Source organism: Pristis pectinata, chromosome 19 (genome assembly GCF_009764475.1).
Source record: "Pristis pectinata isolate sPriPec2 chromosome 19, sPriPec2.1.pri, whole genome shotgun sequence".
NCBI lineage: Eukaryota > Metazoa > Chordata > Chondrichthyes > Rhinopristiformes > Pristidae > Pristis > Pristis pectinata.
Window position 1 is genome coordinate 40,500,013 of NC_067423.1, and position 17,493 is coordinate 40,517,505.

Genomic DNA, 17,493 nt, shown 5'->3' on the forward strand with positions numbered 1-17,493 from the left:
TTTTTCTGGGCTCAGCAAGTCTCTCGGTAAACAGCAGGGGCTCCCACCACATTAATTAGGATAAGCCCCTGTTTATTCTCAATATCATTTTCAGCAAAGAAATACGACAGAATCTGGCAATATTTCTCTCATGCCTGGATTTGAGTGTCAAAACTTGTTACTGAGCCTACTGCTGAAGGCATCTGCCTTTCTTTCAGTTTTGAAAACACAGCTGTCGTTAAACAATCATCCTCTCCATTTTTAAAAAAATTTCTCTCCAGTCCCACCCAACTTCAGGAAGAGTTTTTTGTTCATTGCTCATGTTATGTATAAAAAAAAGTGGAAGCTAATTTATCCTTTAGGAGGTTTACTTATTTTCTTCTCCAGAGTTCACGTGTCTGCAAACACAGCCTCTAACAATCAAACAAAATGGCATCTGCTAAAGGTCAAACTGTGAAAGCCCCATGACCATCACTAGATGGGGAGAACATGTACATTTAATTATGTATGTATTACCATAACTTACATACATCAAAGAGCTGTTGCCAACCGTGTCAGCCTAAGGACTATGCACCACCAGAATGGCTACCGTAGTGCCCCCATCACACTCCTCACTTTGAATCTCGCATCCTAATGATACTTTTATTTAATAAAGGAAAACTAGTAGCTTTAACTTCAGGTCTTACCATTTTCTCCCGTGATCTAAATAACTGTCTCCATAATCTGAATTTACAACCTATAGAAAAGTTGCCAGGCTAAAGTTATGGTTCACACGACGACAGGAAATTAGTGGCTGGAACTAAAGTATATTTTCCCATTCACTTTCCATTACATTCTAACCACGTTATTGTGCTCTGGAATTGATTTCAAATTTACAAAAAAAAAACTGCAAGAGGATAATCAAAAGTTACTAAGCAATATGTCAAATATACTTGTTATGATTTATTGGTATTGGTTTATTATTGTCACTTGTACCGAGGTACAGTGAAAAACTTGTCTTGCATATCGATCGTACAGGTCAATTCATTACACAGCGCAGTTACATTGAGTTAGTACAGATGTAGTACAGGTAAAAACAGTAATAGTACAGTTGTACATAAAAGTCCGATCCAAGCTACACTGCAGCATGCTTCTAGCTTCCATACATGTACTCTCCATGCTCTACTGCTGTTTAATTTTCTTCTAGCATTTAAAAATTAGTCAATGAGAGCAGCAGTCTTAAAGGTAATTCACAAATCCCCATTTGGTCCATTAGGGGACTTTCGACTTGGGTTTTGAGTGTAGTTGGTGTGATGCTACAGTCAGTGTAAAATCTAGCCAGTGGAATGTTATCTGCTGGAAGTGAGCCTATACCTTTTGATTTCAACATAAAGCAATACGATTGCCTTTTGTGTTATACTTCTGAATTTGCATCAGTTTTCACCTGATGCTAATTGACACGGGCACAGATATTAGTGCAGAATTATACAGCAAATTTCTTTTTTTCCCTTCCCATTTGTAGTGAAATCAATGGACCTTCCCTGAATTTTTGCAACTAACTAGCGAAATAATACTTGTAGTACAACAGATTTAAACAATACATTTATTGAAGTAAAGCATTTACAATATTAATCACTGGTTTTGTGCACTCTGTTTAGGTGCGGCTGACAGATCTTCAACCATGTTCAACGCAGTTGATTTTATCTTGGCAACTGTAGGTCAGCGATTTCATTCTTCAGCAGCTGCAGACATAATCATTGATCAAGAAGATGGAAATGCCAGAAACTTTGACAGTAGCTTCAGTTGATGGATCCCCTTCAACAGGAGGGCCCCGGCTGAGATTCAGTCACCGAACGCTGTTTGGCTATCCTCTGGAGTGGCTTCCCAGTACTTACCTCAAGAATTTTTCCTCAGCTATTATCAGTTCAGGCAGACTTCTTGTTTGATGTTGATTTTGTGACTGAGCTCCAGCTATCATATTACACAACTTATGTTCAGCTAGAACTAAAAAAACATTACAATACTTTTCTTCAAGACAGAGAAAAAGTGGTTGACTTCCTAGAAAAACTAGAAATTCTCGTAGTGAGGACATTATCCTCTGCTCCACAAAGCCAGTGTCCACATAATATCGTGATACAACGAGTGTGTGTGTGTTCAGACAGCAAAGGAGTTTTAAAAAAGGTGTCCAGTAGAGACAGTTATTGTGTTCAGTTCTGGTTGCCTCATTATAGGAAGGATGTGGAAGCTTTAGAGAGGGTGCGGAGATTTACCAGGATGCTGCCTGGATTAGAGAACATGTGTTATGAGGAAAGGCTGAGCGAGCTAGGGCTGTTCTCCTTGGAGCAGCGGAGGATGAGAGGCGACTTGATAGACATGTATAAGATTATGGGAGGCATAGATAGAGTGGACAGCCAGCACCCTTTTCCCAGGGCGGCAATAGGCAATAGCAGAGGACATCTGTTTAAGATGAGTGGAGAAAAGCTTAGGGGAGATGTCAGAGGTAGGTTTTTTTTTAAACTACACAGGGTAAGTGGGTGCCTGGAACACACTGCCAGGTGTGGTGGTAGGGGGTGATACAATAGGGGCATTTAAGAGACTCCTAGATGGGCACATGGATGCAAGAAAAATGAAGGGTTATGGGCTGTGTAGGAGGGAAGGGATAGATTGATCATGGAATTGGTTTATATAGGTCGGCACAACATCGTGGGCCGAAGGGCCCGTATTGTGCTGTACTGTTCCATGTTCTATGGCCTTCAAATGCAATTCAAGCTAATCCAAATGCCAGATGGCTGCTCACATCCATGTATTATAGTCTTGGTTCTGATTCTTCTAATTGCTCTATTACTTACAATCTATTGCTTCTGCAGATACTCAAAGATCCTCCTTCCATCTGAGGACGCGAGGGTTCAAGAAAACCAACCAGCTCCACATTGCCACCAATTAGATGTGAACATAATAAGCCCATCACTACTGTGGATGAAATGTCCTCTACCGTATGCACCAAGTACACTTAACACACAAAAATGAACAGCACAGTACCCCTTCGCACATAGATTTCCAGTATAATATCCTATCCCATACAAAAATATCTAATTTACAGCAAGAGCCACCAAAATATCAACTGCCTCCATCTAGTGCTATTCAACACAAAAAGACTCAAAAATGCAAAAAATCTAATTTTGCCATAGTTTTAAATTACTTTGAAACTGCTTGTGAATCTTAAATTTGCATTGCTAAAACAGAATGTTTGAATATTCACATAAATGTACCCAAAAGCTGGTGAAAGCTCCTGTATTAAAAATGTATAATAACTGCTGATTAACTGTTCCATTCCTCTGTATTGGGTACAAAGGAGAACTGTATCAAAGAATGCTGGACTGGAACTTATTCCATTTTCATGTTTTTAAATCAACCTAAAGTATAAGAATATCCTGCAGTCAGCTAAAGCCAGAAGCTTCAAAAATTATTTTTTTTTAAATTATCGTATGCCACTTCAGATAATTTTCTATCTTCCACCCCACTCCCATTCTCTACCGCAATAATAAGAGTAGAAACTATGCATTTTTATAACGGTTTGCCTGCAGTGGGAGCATTTGTTTTAAATCCAAGCAAGTTAAAAATAAAACTGGGATTCTTAGACTAGTGAGTATATTAAAGTCTCAAAACCATTCAGCAGACCTAAAGTAGTGAAGCAGTGTAAATGTAACACCAGACTAGACGTTGCAAGTTCAAATTCCACCATGGCAAGAAAGACTCAATGCAGTACATACACTCTGATGAAGTTCCCCACTGACTTCTGGGAACCTCTAGCCCATGACGACTCAAAGTGACGAGCAGCATTCAGGATGATATTGAGAACCTCAAGTCCACACATCGGGAGCACACAGAGGTCCTGCATAAGCAGAAGGAGCTCACCACCTCGCAAACCGCCCACTTGGCCACTCCACAAGCCATCTCCTGCTCTACTGTAGAAGAGCCTGCAGTTCCCAGACCGACCACCCCAGAACCCACAAAACCAGACTTGAAGTCGTTCCTGATCCTGAGGAATTGCCAAAGGAGGAGCAGGACTGCCGTACAACAGTCCTTCACACGACCCCAGTGCTGCATCAACATGATTGACTTTTAATGGTTTTGAAAGTGGCTTAACTATTTACAAGCTGCGAGTCATCTGAGTGCATCCAAAATGGGTAATAAATACAACAGCTAATCCCAAAACCAAAGATAAATGGGGAACTACTTTATGTAACCAAGTGGGAAGTTAGATGTAGTACAACAGCAAGCCATGTTATGAGACACGTTGTATGGTTGTGTGGAGCATGTTCAGGAAGAACAATTCTAATAAGCAGAGAAATAAAATTTGCATAGAAGCATAACCTTTATTTTTGAATCACTGTAATAAGTCTAAAAATGTCAATGTATCTCATAGTAGAAAATGCCAACAAAGTGTAAAATTCTTCTTGATCACAACTCCAGCTTAAAAACTCCGTAAAGTTTGTTGTAAGTCTTTCAACAGGAGCATTTTGGGAGGTCGAGGTCAATTTTCTTTAAATGTCTCAAAAGAATTCCCACAAAAACATGCCAACCGACCTGGCACTTTTGGAACAGCTTGTGTTGAAGCTTCCCTTTACTGCCTGCTGGCTTTACCGTTTTCATGTGTATCCATTCTGCAAGACACAAAGGGGCACAATACAATGACACCATGCCACAAGGCAATGAGCTGTTGATATTACAGCATGCAATATTTCACATGTAGTCAAAATGCATACAGTAAACTCCAATAATCTGGCACACTTGGGACCTTGGTGGTGCCAGACCAGCAGATTCCCACACATTGATATTATTCCTATTAATACACCACATACTTCTAATTCATCGACTTTTTAAGTGTTACGTACTTAAATAATACATTTTTCAATGAAGCAGGTGTTTAAATGGAACATGAGAATGAGGACCCTAGCGAGTTTAAAGGGAATGAGGGAATGGGGACATCAGTAAGTTTAAAGAGCGGGGAGCCTGATAAGCCAGATGCCAAACCACTGCATTTTTTGAAAAATAGAATAATGAATTACTGGAGTTTTATTGGTATTGGTTTATTATTGTCACTTGTACTGAGGTACAGTGAAAAACTTGTCTTGCATACAGATCGTACAGGTCAATTCATTACACAGTGCAGTTACATTGAATTAGTACAGAGTGCATTGACATAGTACAGGTAAAAACAATAACAGTAAAGTGTCACAGCTACAGAGAAAGTGCAGTGCAACAAGGTGCAGGGTCACAACAAGGTAGATCGTGAGGTCAGAGTCCATCTCATCGTATAAGGGAACGATTCAATAGTCTTATCACAGTGGGATAGAAGCTGTCCTTAAGTCTGGTGGTAGGTGCCCTCAGGCTCCTGTATCTTCTACCCGATGGAAGAGGAGAGAAGAGAAGATGTCCCGGGTGGGTGGGGTCTTTGATTATGCTGGCTGCTTCACCAAGACAACGAGAGGTAAAGACAGAGTCCAAGGAGGGGAGGCTGGTGTACATTATTTATTAGACTAATATATAAAAAAATGAGCTTTAAAGTCTTTGAAAACTTAGTTTAATTTTTACCATGCTATTACAGTACAAGGAGCAACCCAAAACTTCTAACCCTATGCAGAACAGGCTACTGACCCGTTTTCCTCCTTGAGGTGTTGGTACAATTCAGCTTTGTTGTTAATGGAACTCAAACGGCCGGCAAATTCCTGATGCTTTCTTGAATTTGCTGTATTGATCCTATTCGTCCACAGAGTGAGCAAAGAGACTGGACCTGGAGATTGTTGTGACAGAAAGAAGGGAACAGATCACTACCTATTTAAAACAGGACAAATGCATTACAGTTTTCTGCTTGCATCTATAGCCATCGGTTAAAAGCTTTGGCTAAAAAGTTGAGCCCTCTCACTCCGCAATCCATTCAATGAATTTTAATCTGTGTCTATTCTTCAGAATTCGAAGGTTCAGCATATTCCCATGTGGTCAGGGTTGAACCCAGCTCTACTAGCTGCAGCACTGTTCCACCCTCAACGATGAAGTGAGGGACAGAGAGCAAGGGCATGAGAGCCAGTGACCCGTTTACTTGTATCTATTGGTCATCATCACCCTCATTCTGGTCAATACATCACAAATCACCAGAAACTATGTAGTTAATATATTACTCCTGTATCTGTGCACTTCCTGTTTACAAAACCCAACTTCCCATTTTGCAGTTCTGTAACACCAGTTTCAACGTTTTCTGATTACACATTCCTGTACATATTTGTCAAGAAAATTGACTATTTGCACTTGTGATCCATTTTAAACACCCGCTTCCCAAAAGTGGCTTTATAGTGCTTCTCATGTAGATTAAAATCCCTCCTCTCTCTCCAACAGCCTTATAATGCAAAAAATAAACTCAAAAGGAATTTTTGTGTCACTGTCATGTCACAAGTTCAAATGACATGTTAAAATCTCTTTAATTTATCTGCCGCTTTGAATGCAATGTTAAAAACACAACTCACCTTTAACCTTCTCTAGAGGCTGTGTTTCTCCCACGCTGACCCGTGGCTTTTTGTTCAGTGGTTCAGGGGAGTCGGGAGAGTCTTTGATTACCTCAGCTTCAGCCACTTCATCTTTTTCTCGTTCCAGTGCTCCCTTTTGTCTTTACAAATAGATTTCAAACATCCATTAATTACTTGCAGATAGGATCAAATTGTGTTAACATTCACAGGAAAACTCACGCCAACATGAAATCAAATGGACATTAACTGGGTGCAACGTTTCAGAGCATCTCTGTGTTACAATGGAGTAGAAATAGGTCAAATCCTAATGTTGACATTGGTAAGAATTGAAGAGATGCTCTTAGATCACACTAAATTTTTGGGATTTGGCCAAAATTTATTTCCGGCCCTTCATTCCTAAGAGGCGATTAAGCATAAACCATATGGTGCAAGACTGCTGACATGTGCAGCCAAACCAGTTGTAGTAGTAGTACTTTAGTTATGTTGTAAACGCATAACAAATAGTCATGCGTTTGCAGTAAAATAGCAGCTCTCTTGGACCCTTTTTTTGGATCATTTTCAAAACTATCCATGGGAGGATTTTAATCTTGGTTTCTGGATTATTAATCTGGTACTTAGGTTATGGCGACCTAAATGCATCTCAAAGCAGCAAACCTGACCTAATACTAGGAGTTATTTTAATGGAGGCTATATTCTTGTCTTGATCCCAAGCACGTGGGGACCGAAACTCGTTGGTCTCCCAGCACAGCGAGATGTCCGTAAGGGAATGCTGCCAACTGGAGTACATGCTGAGGAATGCACTGAAGTTCAGTGCGGCCAACGCAAAAGCTCTGCGGGGAAGGACCACAGTCTAGGCTCCTCCTGCTACTGCACATGGAGAGGATGAGTCGGGTGGGGAAGCAACTCAAACAATGGAAGATGCATCACCCCAGGGGGCCGCAAAAGTGCCAATGGTGCTATGGTTTTAAAAAATAAGTTAACACTGCTGAATGTAATGACCATAAATATAAAAGTTTTGTACCGTTTCTTCTTCTGTATATTTTAAAAATTATGCATAGTTATATAGAGCGAGTGGGCGGATAGTAAATTAATACAGCGTGAACAAACTGCTTCTAGTCATTTCAAATTCACAGCAGAACCATTTTTCCCTCGTGCTCCCCACTAATGTGGTTAATTCTTAATGGTCTTCAGGGAAGTAGGAATGGAGGGTGAACATGCTTTGTTAGTGTCTAATAAAGAGGTAGTCACACAGCCTCTGTTCAACTCCCAACAGCTACAATGGGATTTACTCTATTGTAGCTTGAAGGTACTTTAAAGTGCTGCAGTCCTCTGTTGAACAGGTGAGTAGAAACACTGCAACCAAATGGCTTACAGCAGAAGCACTGATATTAATGCAATTTCATCTGCTTTAAATATTGGATTACTTATACTTTAATGTTCTTCATTTAGAGTGACCATATCTAAACAAGCTCTATTGATCAGGTGCACGGGAGGTATTGCAGGGACTTGCCATTCTGTAGTTCTCATCCAGTCAACTTTTGCCGGAGCAAGGCACGTTACTGGTATTGTGTACTCTGTATGATTGGCACACTGACAGGACATGGCATACACCAAGTCCTTGTTACCTGCAAGGAATAGGGGCATGGACCCTGCAGATAACAAAAAAAATGCAGATACCACAAAGGCCTCTTTCTTTCCACTGAATACAACCCCAAATTAACATAAATCTACCCTATAATGTTCTAAAAAGACAAACTTAAGGGCAGCTTCTACCCCACTGTGACAAGACCCTTTGAACAGTTCCCTTATACAATGAGATCGACCCTGACCTCACGATCTACCTTGTTGTGACCTTGCACCTTATTGCACTGCACTGCACTCTGTAGCTGTGACACTTTACTCTGTACCATTATTGTTTTTACCTGTACTACCCTCAATGCACTCTGTACTAACTCAATGTAACTGCACTGTGTAATGAATTGACCTGTACAATCGGTATGCAAGACAAGTTTTTCACTGTACCTCGGTTCAAATGACAATAATAAACCAATACCAAAAGCATTATCTGGAATGAATAAACACACCAAAATACTTAAAGAGAAATATAGAGTAAAATTCTGATGATCCGTACACTCGACTTTGGTGGTACAGGACTGGCAGATTTTCTGGACTATTGGATGTTATTTCTATTAATACCAAAACACACTTTTAATTCATTTTTTTAAAGATAAGACACTGAATTATAATCTATTTTCCAGTGAACCAGGTGAGTGGAAAAGGAGCGAATGATGCAGGGCCATGATGAGTTCAAGGGGAATGTGGCAAATGTGGCCTGGGTGTGCCAATTGTTGAGCCTTTGGGATTTCTGCAGAGTCATGTTGGAGTGTTACTGTATTAGCTAACAAATAACTTCCACTGAATGTATTGACACTTAGAAGCGGCAATTGATTTTGAAATCACAAGGTGCAACTGTTTAAATGTCTTGGTCTCCACCCTATCACAGACTTTCCTATTTGTTTACTCTGCCCCTCCCCCCCCACCCCCTCTCATAAACGTAAAGCTTGTTTTATTTCTAACCATTCCCAGTTTTGATGAAAAATCATCAGCCTGAAACATTAACTCGCCTTTTCTCTTCACCTGTGGTGCTTGACCTGCTGAGTTTTTCCAGCATTTTCCACTTTTGCTTTAATTGCCAACTCGTGCCCTCTAGGCAACACCACTGGAATGGTTAAACAAGGTGCGATAACCTACTGAAAAGATTTTTTGTCTACAGTATAATGGAGACTATGAAAATTAATCCTTTTATTAAAAAAATTCTCATCATTGAGCAGGAATACTTTAAAATAAGTCATCGCCAAATGAGATTTTTCTCCTCAAAGTAAAGCATTCTATTGACACCTACAGCTCTTTCATTCAGATAATGCACGTACCGTTCAGAATCTTGCCAGGATTTGTCAGGCTCGTATTCCTTCACTGTTTTTTCTGATTTATCTTCTTTATCTTCTCTTTTCCTCCGACTCTTCTTGCGCTCCTCCTCTTCCGGAGGCTTGCTCCGACAGGCCAGCAAACATTCCAGTACGCGCTGGTGTTTCTCAGAGTTATTTAGGTGCGCCCTTACCAGGGTTTCTAACTCGTTCCACATTATCCGGTACTGCTCATCTCTGTAAGGGCAAGGGGTCAGAACGTGACTGATTACTGGCTTAAAACAAAACCACAATCAGAATGCTGCTATTTAATTCTAGCAAATACGTTATGATAGTATGACTTAATATCAATATTTTTTAGTCTTATATTTGAACATATAGCCCGGCTACGGCCACATGTATTGCCCTGCACCAGTTCTCTCCATAAGTACTGGTGAATAGTCAGAGACATAAAACGATTTCGAATAGCATTACCTACCTCAAGGATGCTTTAGGGTACACCGTACTTTTATAAACTTTTTTTTAAGGCCACTTATGTTAACACTCCAAGTCCTGATTAGATTGGAGATGATTGGGACATTGGAAAAATAATCAACTCAACTTACAAAAGCAATCCCTGCTCACTGACATTTGTCTGAGAAATAAATCTGTTTTATTAGCAGAGTCTAGTGTAATATATCTAAATTTTAGTTTGACTCAAAATAAGCTGTTACCATATTTCCTGCCATTAATGCCATCAGCTCCAAATGATTGTTGGCCCAAATACTAATTCTGATTTAAAATGAAGACAACTCACCTCTCAAACAGACAGCAGATACAAGAAAGAAGGAACTGCAATCACAGAAAAAACTAGCAACTGTGTGGAACAAAATGATATAACTTAGCACAAAAGGGATCAGTTGCCATGGATAGGGAGTAGGAGAGGAACACATCACAAACTGCCATACTCCTGCTACCTCAACAACTGCAGAACATCTGAAAATACTTGTAACCATTCCAAACATTGTGAAAGAAACAGAATGAGCGTTTCAGAAAACAACGCGATTGGAAAAAGTTGGATTTATCAAATTAAGATGGAAAAGACGAGAGAAGGAAAAAACAAGAGGAGAAAAAGGTCAAGAGAATCAGAGAGGAGAGATGAAATGGGAAGAGGGATAATGTGCAAGGTATTTAATTATTTGTAACCTGCTGAGCATTTCCAGTTTCTATTTACTTCCACCAACACTTTTTTTTAATCATTTAATGCATGTGGCAGCAACTAAACTGTCTAAAAGTGCTGCTTCAAGCTCATGAGAACATATTCTAAAACAAATGGCCTGTTCAATCACTGGAAAGAGAGGATCAGTTATAGGGATCTTAAGATAATAACTATTCAACTTACTTGAAGAAACCTTACACTCCTATATGACAGGACCTAAAGAGAATCTAGTGGGCATGGGACTAACATCAGTGTACAGGATCCTGGCAAATGTGACTCGAAATGGCAGTTCTTAGAGAACTTTCTGCACATGTTAGCTTATTGAGGTTAGAGCTGTGCTTTAACCATAACAGCCACTGAGAAAACAAGACCTTGAGAACATAGGAAAAAGGAGTAGGTCTTTCACCACCACATACCATTCACTATGATCAAGGCTGACTTTCTTACCACGGCACCACTTTTCTACACCAGCCAATTATTGCACAAATTATCTGAAAATCTGTGGATCCATCTTCACGTACCCTGTTACTGAGCCTCCACAGTCCTCCTGAGTAGTGAATTCAACAACCTCTGGGTAAAGAAATTTCTTCCCATCTGTCCTGAATGGCTGACACCTTAGTGTGAGCCTGTGGCCCCTAGTTCAAGACACCACAGCCAGGAAAATATCAACTCTATATCCACCCAGTCAAGTCCCTTAGGAAGGTACCACGTAGAGACAATAGAAACATGCATATCACTACTTTGTGTGACAGCAGTACTTCTGTTTTGAACAAATGAAAGGAATTTTTATGGAAACATTTACCTTTTGGAACCTTTGCCTCTGGTGCCAACTGTGGAAATGGGTAAGTGATCATTTTTTCTCTCCATATCTACTAAATTGTAGATAGTTTTTTGGCAGTTGAGGACATCATCATCTGTCAAGTTCTCTTTCACAATTAGACTAGCTAAAGGTACAACCTGGACATGAAAACAGCAAAGAGTAAATTGAACAACCAGGCACACAGCAGCCGTGGAAATTCCAAAGGTCACTACGGAAGTCACATTTCCTGTTGAAATATTAGCCTGGAACACACTGCCGATCAGGATCATGCTACTTTGCAAAGCAGAGACTGTTTAACAAAATGAGGTCAAGAATCATACTGAGAGAGATCCACTATGATTCTATTTCATCTTTAGTAAGTTTCAATGGCTGATTTCTATGTGGTTCTCTTTAAGGTATCAACAAAGATGCAATGTAATAACGTGGGATTTACAACCTGAACTTCTATTATCTGGGCTCAGTTAATACAGTTCATTTCACTAAGTTTAAGCACTTCTCCAGGATTTGAGCATTAAATTTAAGCAGGCATTCTACCATAGAACTCAGTGTACTGTTACTGTCAATCAGGGGTTTGTTCCACTTCTTCCAGAGGAACTGGTAGGGTTAAAATTTAATTGCACTTTTTGAAGATGAAGAGGGATTCTTCCAATTCGTTCAAAACATTTCATTCAACTCATCACATCCTTTGAGACAGGTATATGACATCTTTGCAAATGCCTTTCTTCTAATGTTGAAACATTTCTGTTCATACCTTAACTTTTTTTATTGCAACGGTTTAGGATACTTCACACATATCAGCTGTGTCATTTTTGGATTGTAGTTATTTGGTTTGGAGTTATTCTATTGGTACAGCCATCACATCACAAAGGTAGGATCCTTTTAAAAGAACTTTGATTGTGATTAAAAGATCTTTCTTACTTATTACAGTAGGCCATCTGGCCCATTGGGCCCCTGGATGCTCCAGGCAGAGCAATCCCTTCATTCATGTTCCCCATCTCCTTAATTCCCCGCAGCTTACTCAGTTTTGTATGCTCAACTCCCTTTTGACTGTTCGGTCACTTACCTACATCCAAGGGGTGATTTAGAGTAGACAATTAATTTACTTGTACCCCTTTGGCATGTAGGAGGAAACCAGAGCACCTGATGAAAACCCAGGAGATCAGGGGAGAACATGCAAACTCCACACAGACTGCACCCAAGATCAGGATTGAACCTGGGTCCCTGGAGCTGTAAGGCAGCAGTGCTAACTGCTGTGGCATTCTACTGAATAATAATAATCACAGCCCCAACAGAATCGACCCAGTATCTAACAATATCTGGAAAACAAAATGCAGAATATAACAGGAAATGCTGGTTAACACTGATGGCTTTAATTTCAACAGGAAGATGCTCTAACAATATTACAGTCCACCTTAAAACTACCACTGAAAGACCAATAGAAGTATAATTTTTCTTCTGTAGGTTTGGGTTTTCCATGTGCCAATAAAAAAGCCTCATATTAACACTGAAAATGTTTAGCAACAACCAAAAATAAAAAGATAGAGCTGTTTCCAGGCTTAGAACACTGTAAACAAGGCAAACATTAATCTGATCACTGATGAACTCATGCATGCACCCACAAATTGCGTAAATTACACTGTTATGAGAATGACTGCCAAATGAAATTTTCTTACAGCTTGCATGTTGAAGATTGTAGTTTGAGATATAATCATCGGCCAATAGCGAGTATGTCTCTCTAGTTGGGATTTAGCTTTCTCTAACGGCACTTCCATACTCCCATCCAGCATGTATCGTGTTTCATGTACAGGAGCTAATCTGTTTTCCCTCATGAACTCACCAAAATCCTAGCAAAAAAGAGAAAATATTGTCAACCCAGAGCACTGTTTGTGCTATAGGTCCTAATAATTCATTGCAGAAGCACTTATTAATTTGATAATGTCTAAGATTATATAAATATTTGAAAAATTAATGGAAATATAGATGTAGAGTAGTATCAAGTGCTATATGCAAAAAAAAGGATAAGCCACAAAATATTCTCCAATCAATCCCTATCCCTGAATAGCTTGATATGTCTAGCTAACCAAAGCAACTCTGGTAATTTTTGAAGGGGAATATGGTCATCATTTTCTTCATCTCCATTCTTATTCATTCACAAATGAACTTTCAAATTTACTAGTTTAAATACTTCAGGTAAATATCAGGTTCAGTGTATAAACAAAAGCCGCAAATGTTGAAACAAATGAAGTGAAATATAAACATTTTCATCTATATTCCCATTAATGTAATTTCCAAATATTGCTGATCACAGCATTTTAAGAGAACACATTACAGGATTCAATTCTTGGCATCAGTCAGTCAGTAGTAGAATTTGTTTACAAGAAATGGGTAACCAGATTCAAAGATTTCAGAATAAGTTTTGAAGGCTCTTTGAAAGTAGCACTTTCAGTGAAAGAATGAATACAAGTTTGATCAGACATCGATTTTTCAATGTACACTGCTGACTTAGCTTTAAGGAAGCAGCCCACAAAGTTACAATCATCTAACAGGACATAAAAGCAAATCATAAAAGTATGTCTTTTTGGAAAGTGACTAACCGTAATCCTGTAATCAGTAACCCTTCCTCCACACCCTTCACTAATTGATGGGGGGTCCTCCAGGATGGAACGAACACTGCTCAACACGTGCAGGAAAATCTCACCACCGTGACTGCAAAGCATATGACTAATCACCTTGGAACCCGATTTACGAGGTTGTTCCAACAAAACTGATCGACCTGATATAAAAAGGAGATAACCATGAATGTTAGCTTCCCATACTGCTACATTTCAACTGTGACAAAACTTCAAAAATACGTCTTTTGTTGTTACATGCTTTGGACACTTTGAAAGATCCTGCAGAAATGCATATATCTTTCTGGAAGCATTACAATAAAATTAAGGTTAATTTAGAAAGCAGAACATGGTATGTGAATAGAATGTGTGTATAGATGAAGCTGTGATAACACTGTTTCAAACATAGTAGTACCATATATACAAGGCAAGAACCTGGATGTAACCTCAGTTAACAACTTTCATCTGGTGGATTTAGCTAGTGTTCTTACTCTCTGAGATACCTCCAGTTGGAGTTATGCTTCACTGTGTGGAATCTCATGTAAACACACCATAGCTGTTACATGTAAGGTCCATTGTGTCTGTCAATGTTTAACACCACTTTTATGGCATTGCATTTTTTCATATGTATATCACCATTTCTTCCAGTTTCTTAGCTCCCTCTTGATGTACAAATGCACAAGGCACAACAAACTGAGGAATACTACACCAGAAGCAATAAAAAGTGAAGCCTGAGGAATAAATGTTAAATGTTCAATTAATTTCACTAAATTATATAGGAAGTTAGTGGCCAAACTAATTTAAAATTATACAATAGAGGGATTTTAAAATAAATATGTAATAGGCTAAAAATATTTACATTGAATAACAGGGGTAACTTATTTAGCATTATTAACACTAGAACCTGTTAGCACAGATAAATAACTTATGTGCAAAAATTAAACAAATTTGGTGTATATAATGATGGAACAGGCATTATACTGAGACAGCAGAATTTTGGAAGTTTTGGACAGCTGCTTCTAGATGGTGACAGTGGGAAACTCTGGCTTGAGACACCCCACTTCAGCGTTGAGAGTGGGGATTACTGCCTAAGGGACAAGTGGAAAGATAAAAAACTATCCACAGAGTGTAGTAAAAGCCCAACTTTCATGGATCATATCTAGTACTGTTTCATGAAGGAGCTGTACCCTGGGTAACACACTTCTAGAACAAGCCTGGAATAGGGGGAGAGGTTAAAGGAACTGAATAGGAATAATAGTGTCAATTAAGAGGGGAAAATAAAGGAGGGCAATAATACTCCAGGTAAGAAAACCAAGCTAAAGTAATAAATGATTTCTATAAAACTGATGAAAAGTAGTTAAATAGCACATAGCTCAGTAAATTGGTAGTAGGCAAGTAAGTAATTAGGATTAAGTGATCTAAAATAGTAAAGTAGAACTACATATTTCCAAAAGTTAAATGTTCTACTTGTACAGTTAAACAACCTTGGTCAAGAAACGAAAAAGAATCCAGCTACAGGTAGAAAATACATAACCAAAAAAAGCAACAAAGGGATAAATTGATAATAGTTGCAGAAAGACAATATAAGAGATAACAAAACGTTAATAATCAATATACTTAGAAAAAGTGCAGCAAACAAGATTGTGCCCCCTTTAAAATATAGAAGGCAGCAAAACTGGAATGATGAAAAAAAAATAATTGTTGTGCGATTTATATCCCTTTGTGTTAGGGATTAAAATATTTGGTGCAAAGACTGTTCTTTTAACACCTTGGAGGAGGAGAGCCTAGGAAGAACATCATAGTTTGAGTAAAAAAAAATCTGACTAAGCAGTAAAGGACTCCCTCAGAACTACACAGGAGTGTCAGGTTGGATTTAGTATGTCTCTCTCTGGAACAGTACATGAACCCACAACATTTAATTTGGAGGCCATCTGAGCTGCAGCCAGGGTTGAAGTCCTTAGGTTTACTTTCGGTCAAGGTCTAGCACAGTCAACGTGAAATATTCTTCAGTTCCAATCAGTCCACATAGTGAAGGTCAGCAAGGCTCAACAGAACAAGCATGCAAACAACAGAGAGCTCTAACCATAGAAGCTATAGTCATAAGGAATTAAGAATTAATTCTTCAAGAATTATGGCCATTTTCCTTAGAATTACGTGGGATAAGGGACAAGTTTGAGGTTTTAAAAAGATGAAGGAACTAGATTTAGATTGATTACTTGAGATAGTGAGTGAAGATCAGATTATAAACCTTCTTGAAACATTCTGGCGAAGAGAGAGGTTAGATTGCCAGGAAGCATTTCAGAATCATGGCCTTATGAATGAACTACAGAAACACATCGTAACGGGAAACAATTAAGAGTCATTTTAAGAAGGGCTAGACAAATTGTTAGGAGGCAAAGGCTTTTCAAATTATTGTGCTCGTATAGATTTTGATAATGCCAAGCTGACAGATACCAGAGTATCCTGAAGCTCAATCCACAGCCTTCTAGAGTTTGTCAGGTTTTTCCCTTTAGTTTTATCACTCACAAAGATTGTGCAGTCAATAAACAGGAGAGAGATGCAAGGGCGCACACTGCTACCTGGAAGTGCATGTCCCTTTCATAAATTACATGTAAATACATTCAATCCTTCAGTACCACTGGCACAAAATCACTAAGATGTGTAATAGTTGTAAACTGCTACTCCATACAAATGTAATGAACAGTAGAATGTATGTCTTTATGTCTTGTACAGTACTGCTGCCACAAAACAACAAATTTCACAACATATGTCAGTGATAATAAACCTGATTCTGATGATTGCTCTGACTGTACCATGTGGTAAATTGGGAATTAACACTCCTTTCAGACAGGTGACACCCAAAATATAAACCTAGATTCTTGGCTTTTAGTGCTGATTGACAATGTGCACAATTCTGCTATTGTTTAATCTCGATCAAGGAAATAATCTCAAAATATAGCTGAGTCATCCAGGAGTGAAATCAGAAATAAAAACAGAAAACACAGGTTAGGCCACATCTATAGGAAGAGAAACAGTTAACATTTCGGATTGAAGACCCTTCGTCAGAACTGGGAAGGAAACAAAAGAAGCTTGTTAAGCCTCAGAGAGAGTGGGGAAGGTGGGATATCTCTGATGGGTAAAACTGGGGTGAGTTGCTAAATGCAGAGCAGGAAGACAAGCCCAGCAGAGCAGGCTGGGAATGACCTGCACTCCGAGGGGAAGAAAAAGGGGAAACAAATGCAACAGACAAGCTGAGCCAATATCACAGATAGATGACTGGTACAGACAGAAATCAAGTTACCTGAAATTGTATAATTCAGTATTTCATCCAGAACGCTACAATGGGCCCAGGCAGACGAGGTGCTGTTTCTCAAGCTTGCATTGGGCCTTACTGAAACAGTACAGGAGGCCACAGACTGATAGGCCAGAGCAGGAGTGGGACTGATTTTCATAGTAAAACTCC

The 17,493-nt window shown here is 39.1% G+C and overlaps 1 protein-coding gene across 4 annotated transcripts in view; it reads right to left on the reverse strand.

The window, feature by feature from the left end:
- Window positions 1-4,314: 4,314 nt before the first annotated feature.
- The window catches only part of ints13 (integrator complex subunit 13), a 49,087-nt gene continuing 35,908 nt past the window's right edge, over window positions 4,315-17,493 (reverse strand). For all 4 annotated transcript variants that reach the window (XM_052033678.1, XM_052033679.1, XM_052033677.1 and 1 more), the window contains 7 exons: window positions 14,016-14,194; window positions 13,095-13,265; window positions 11,404-11,558; window positions 9,410-9,640; window positions 6,480-6,619; window positions 5,617-5,752; window positions 4,315-4,622 (listed from right to left, as the gene is read on the reverse strand). In XM_052033678.1, the coding sequence (XP_051889638.1) occupies window positions 4,583-4,622; window positions 5,617-5,752; window positions 6,480-6,619; window positions 9,410-9,640; window positions 11,404-11,558; window positions 13,095-13,265; window positions 14,016-14,194 (1,052 nt within the window). In that variant the 3' untranslated portion in view covers window positions 4,315-4,582. The remainder of the gene's footprint in view (window positions 4,623-5,616; window positions 5,753-6,479; window positions 6,620-9,409; window positions 9,641-11,403; window positions 11,559-13,094; window positions 13,266-14,015; window positions 14,195-17,493) is intronic.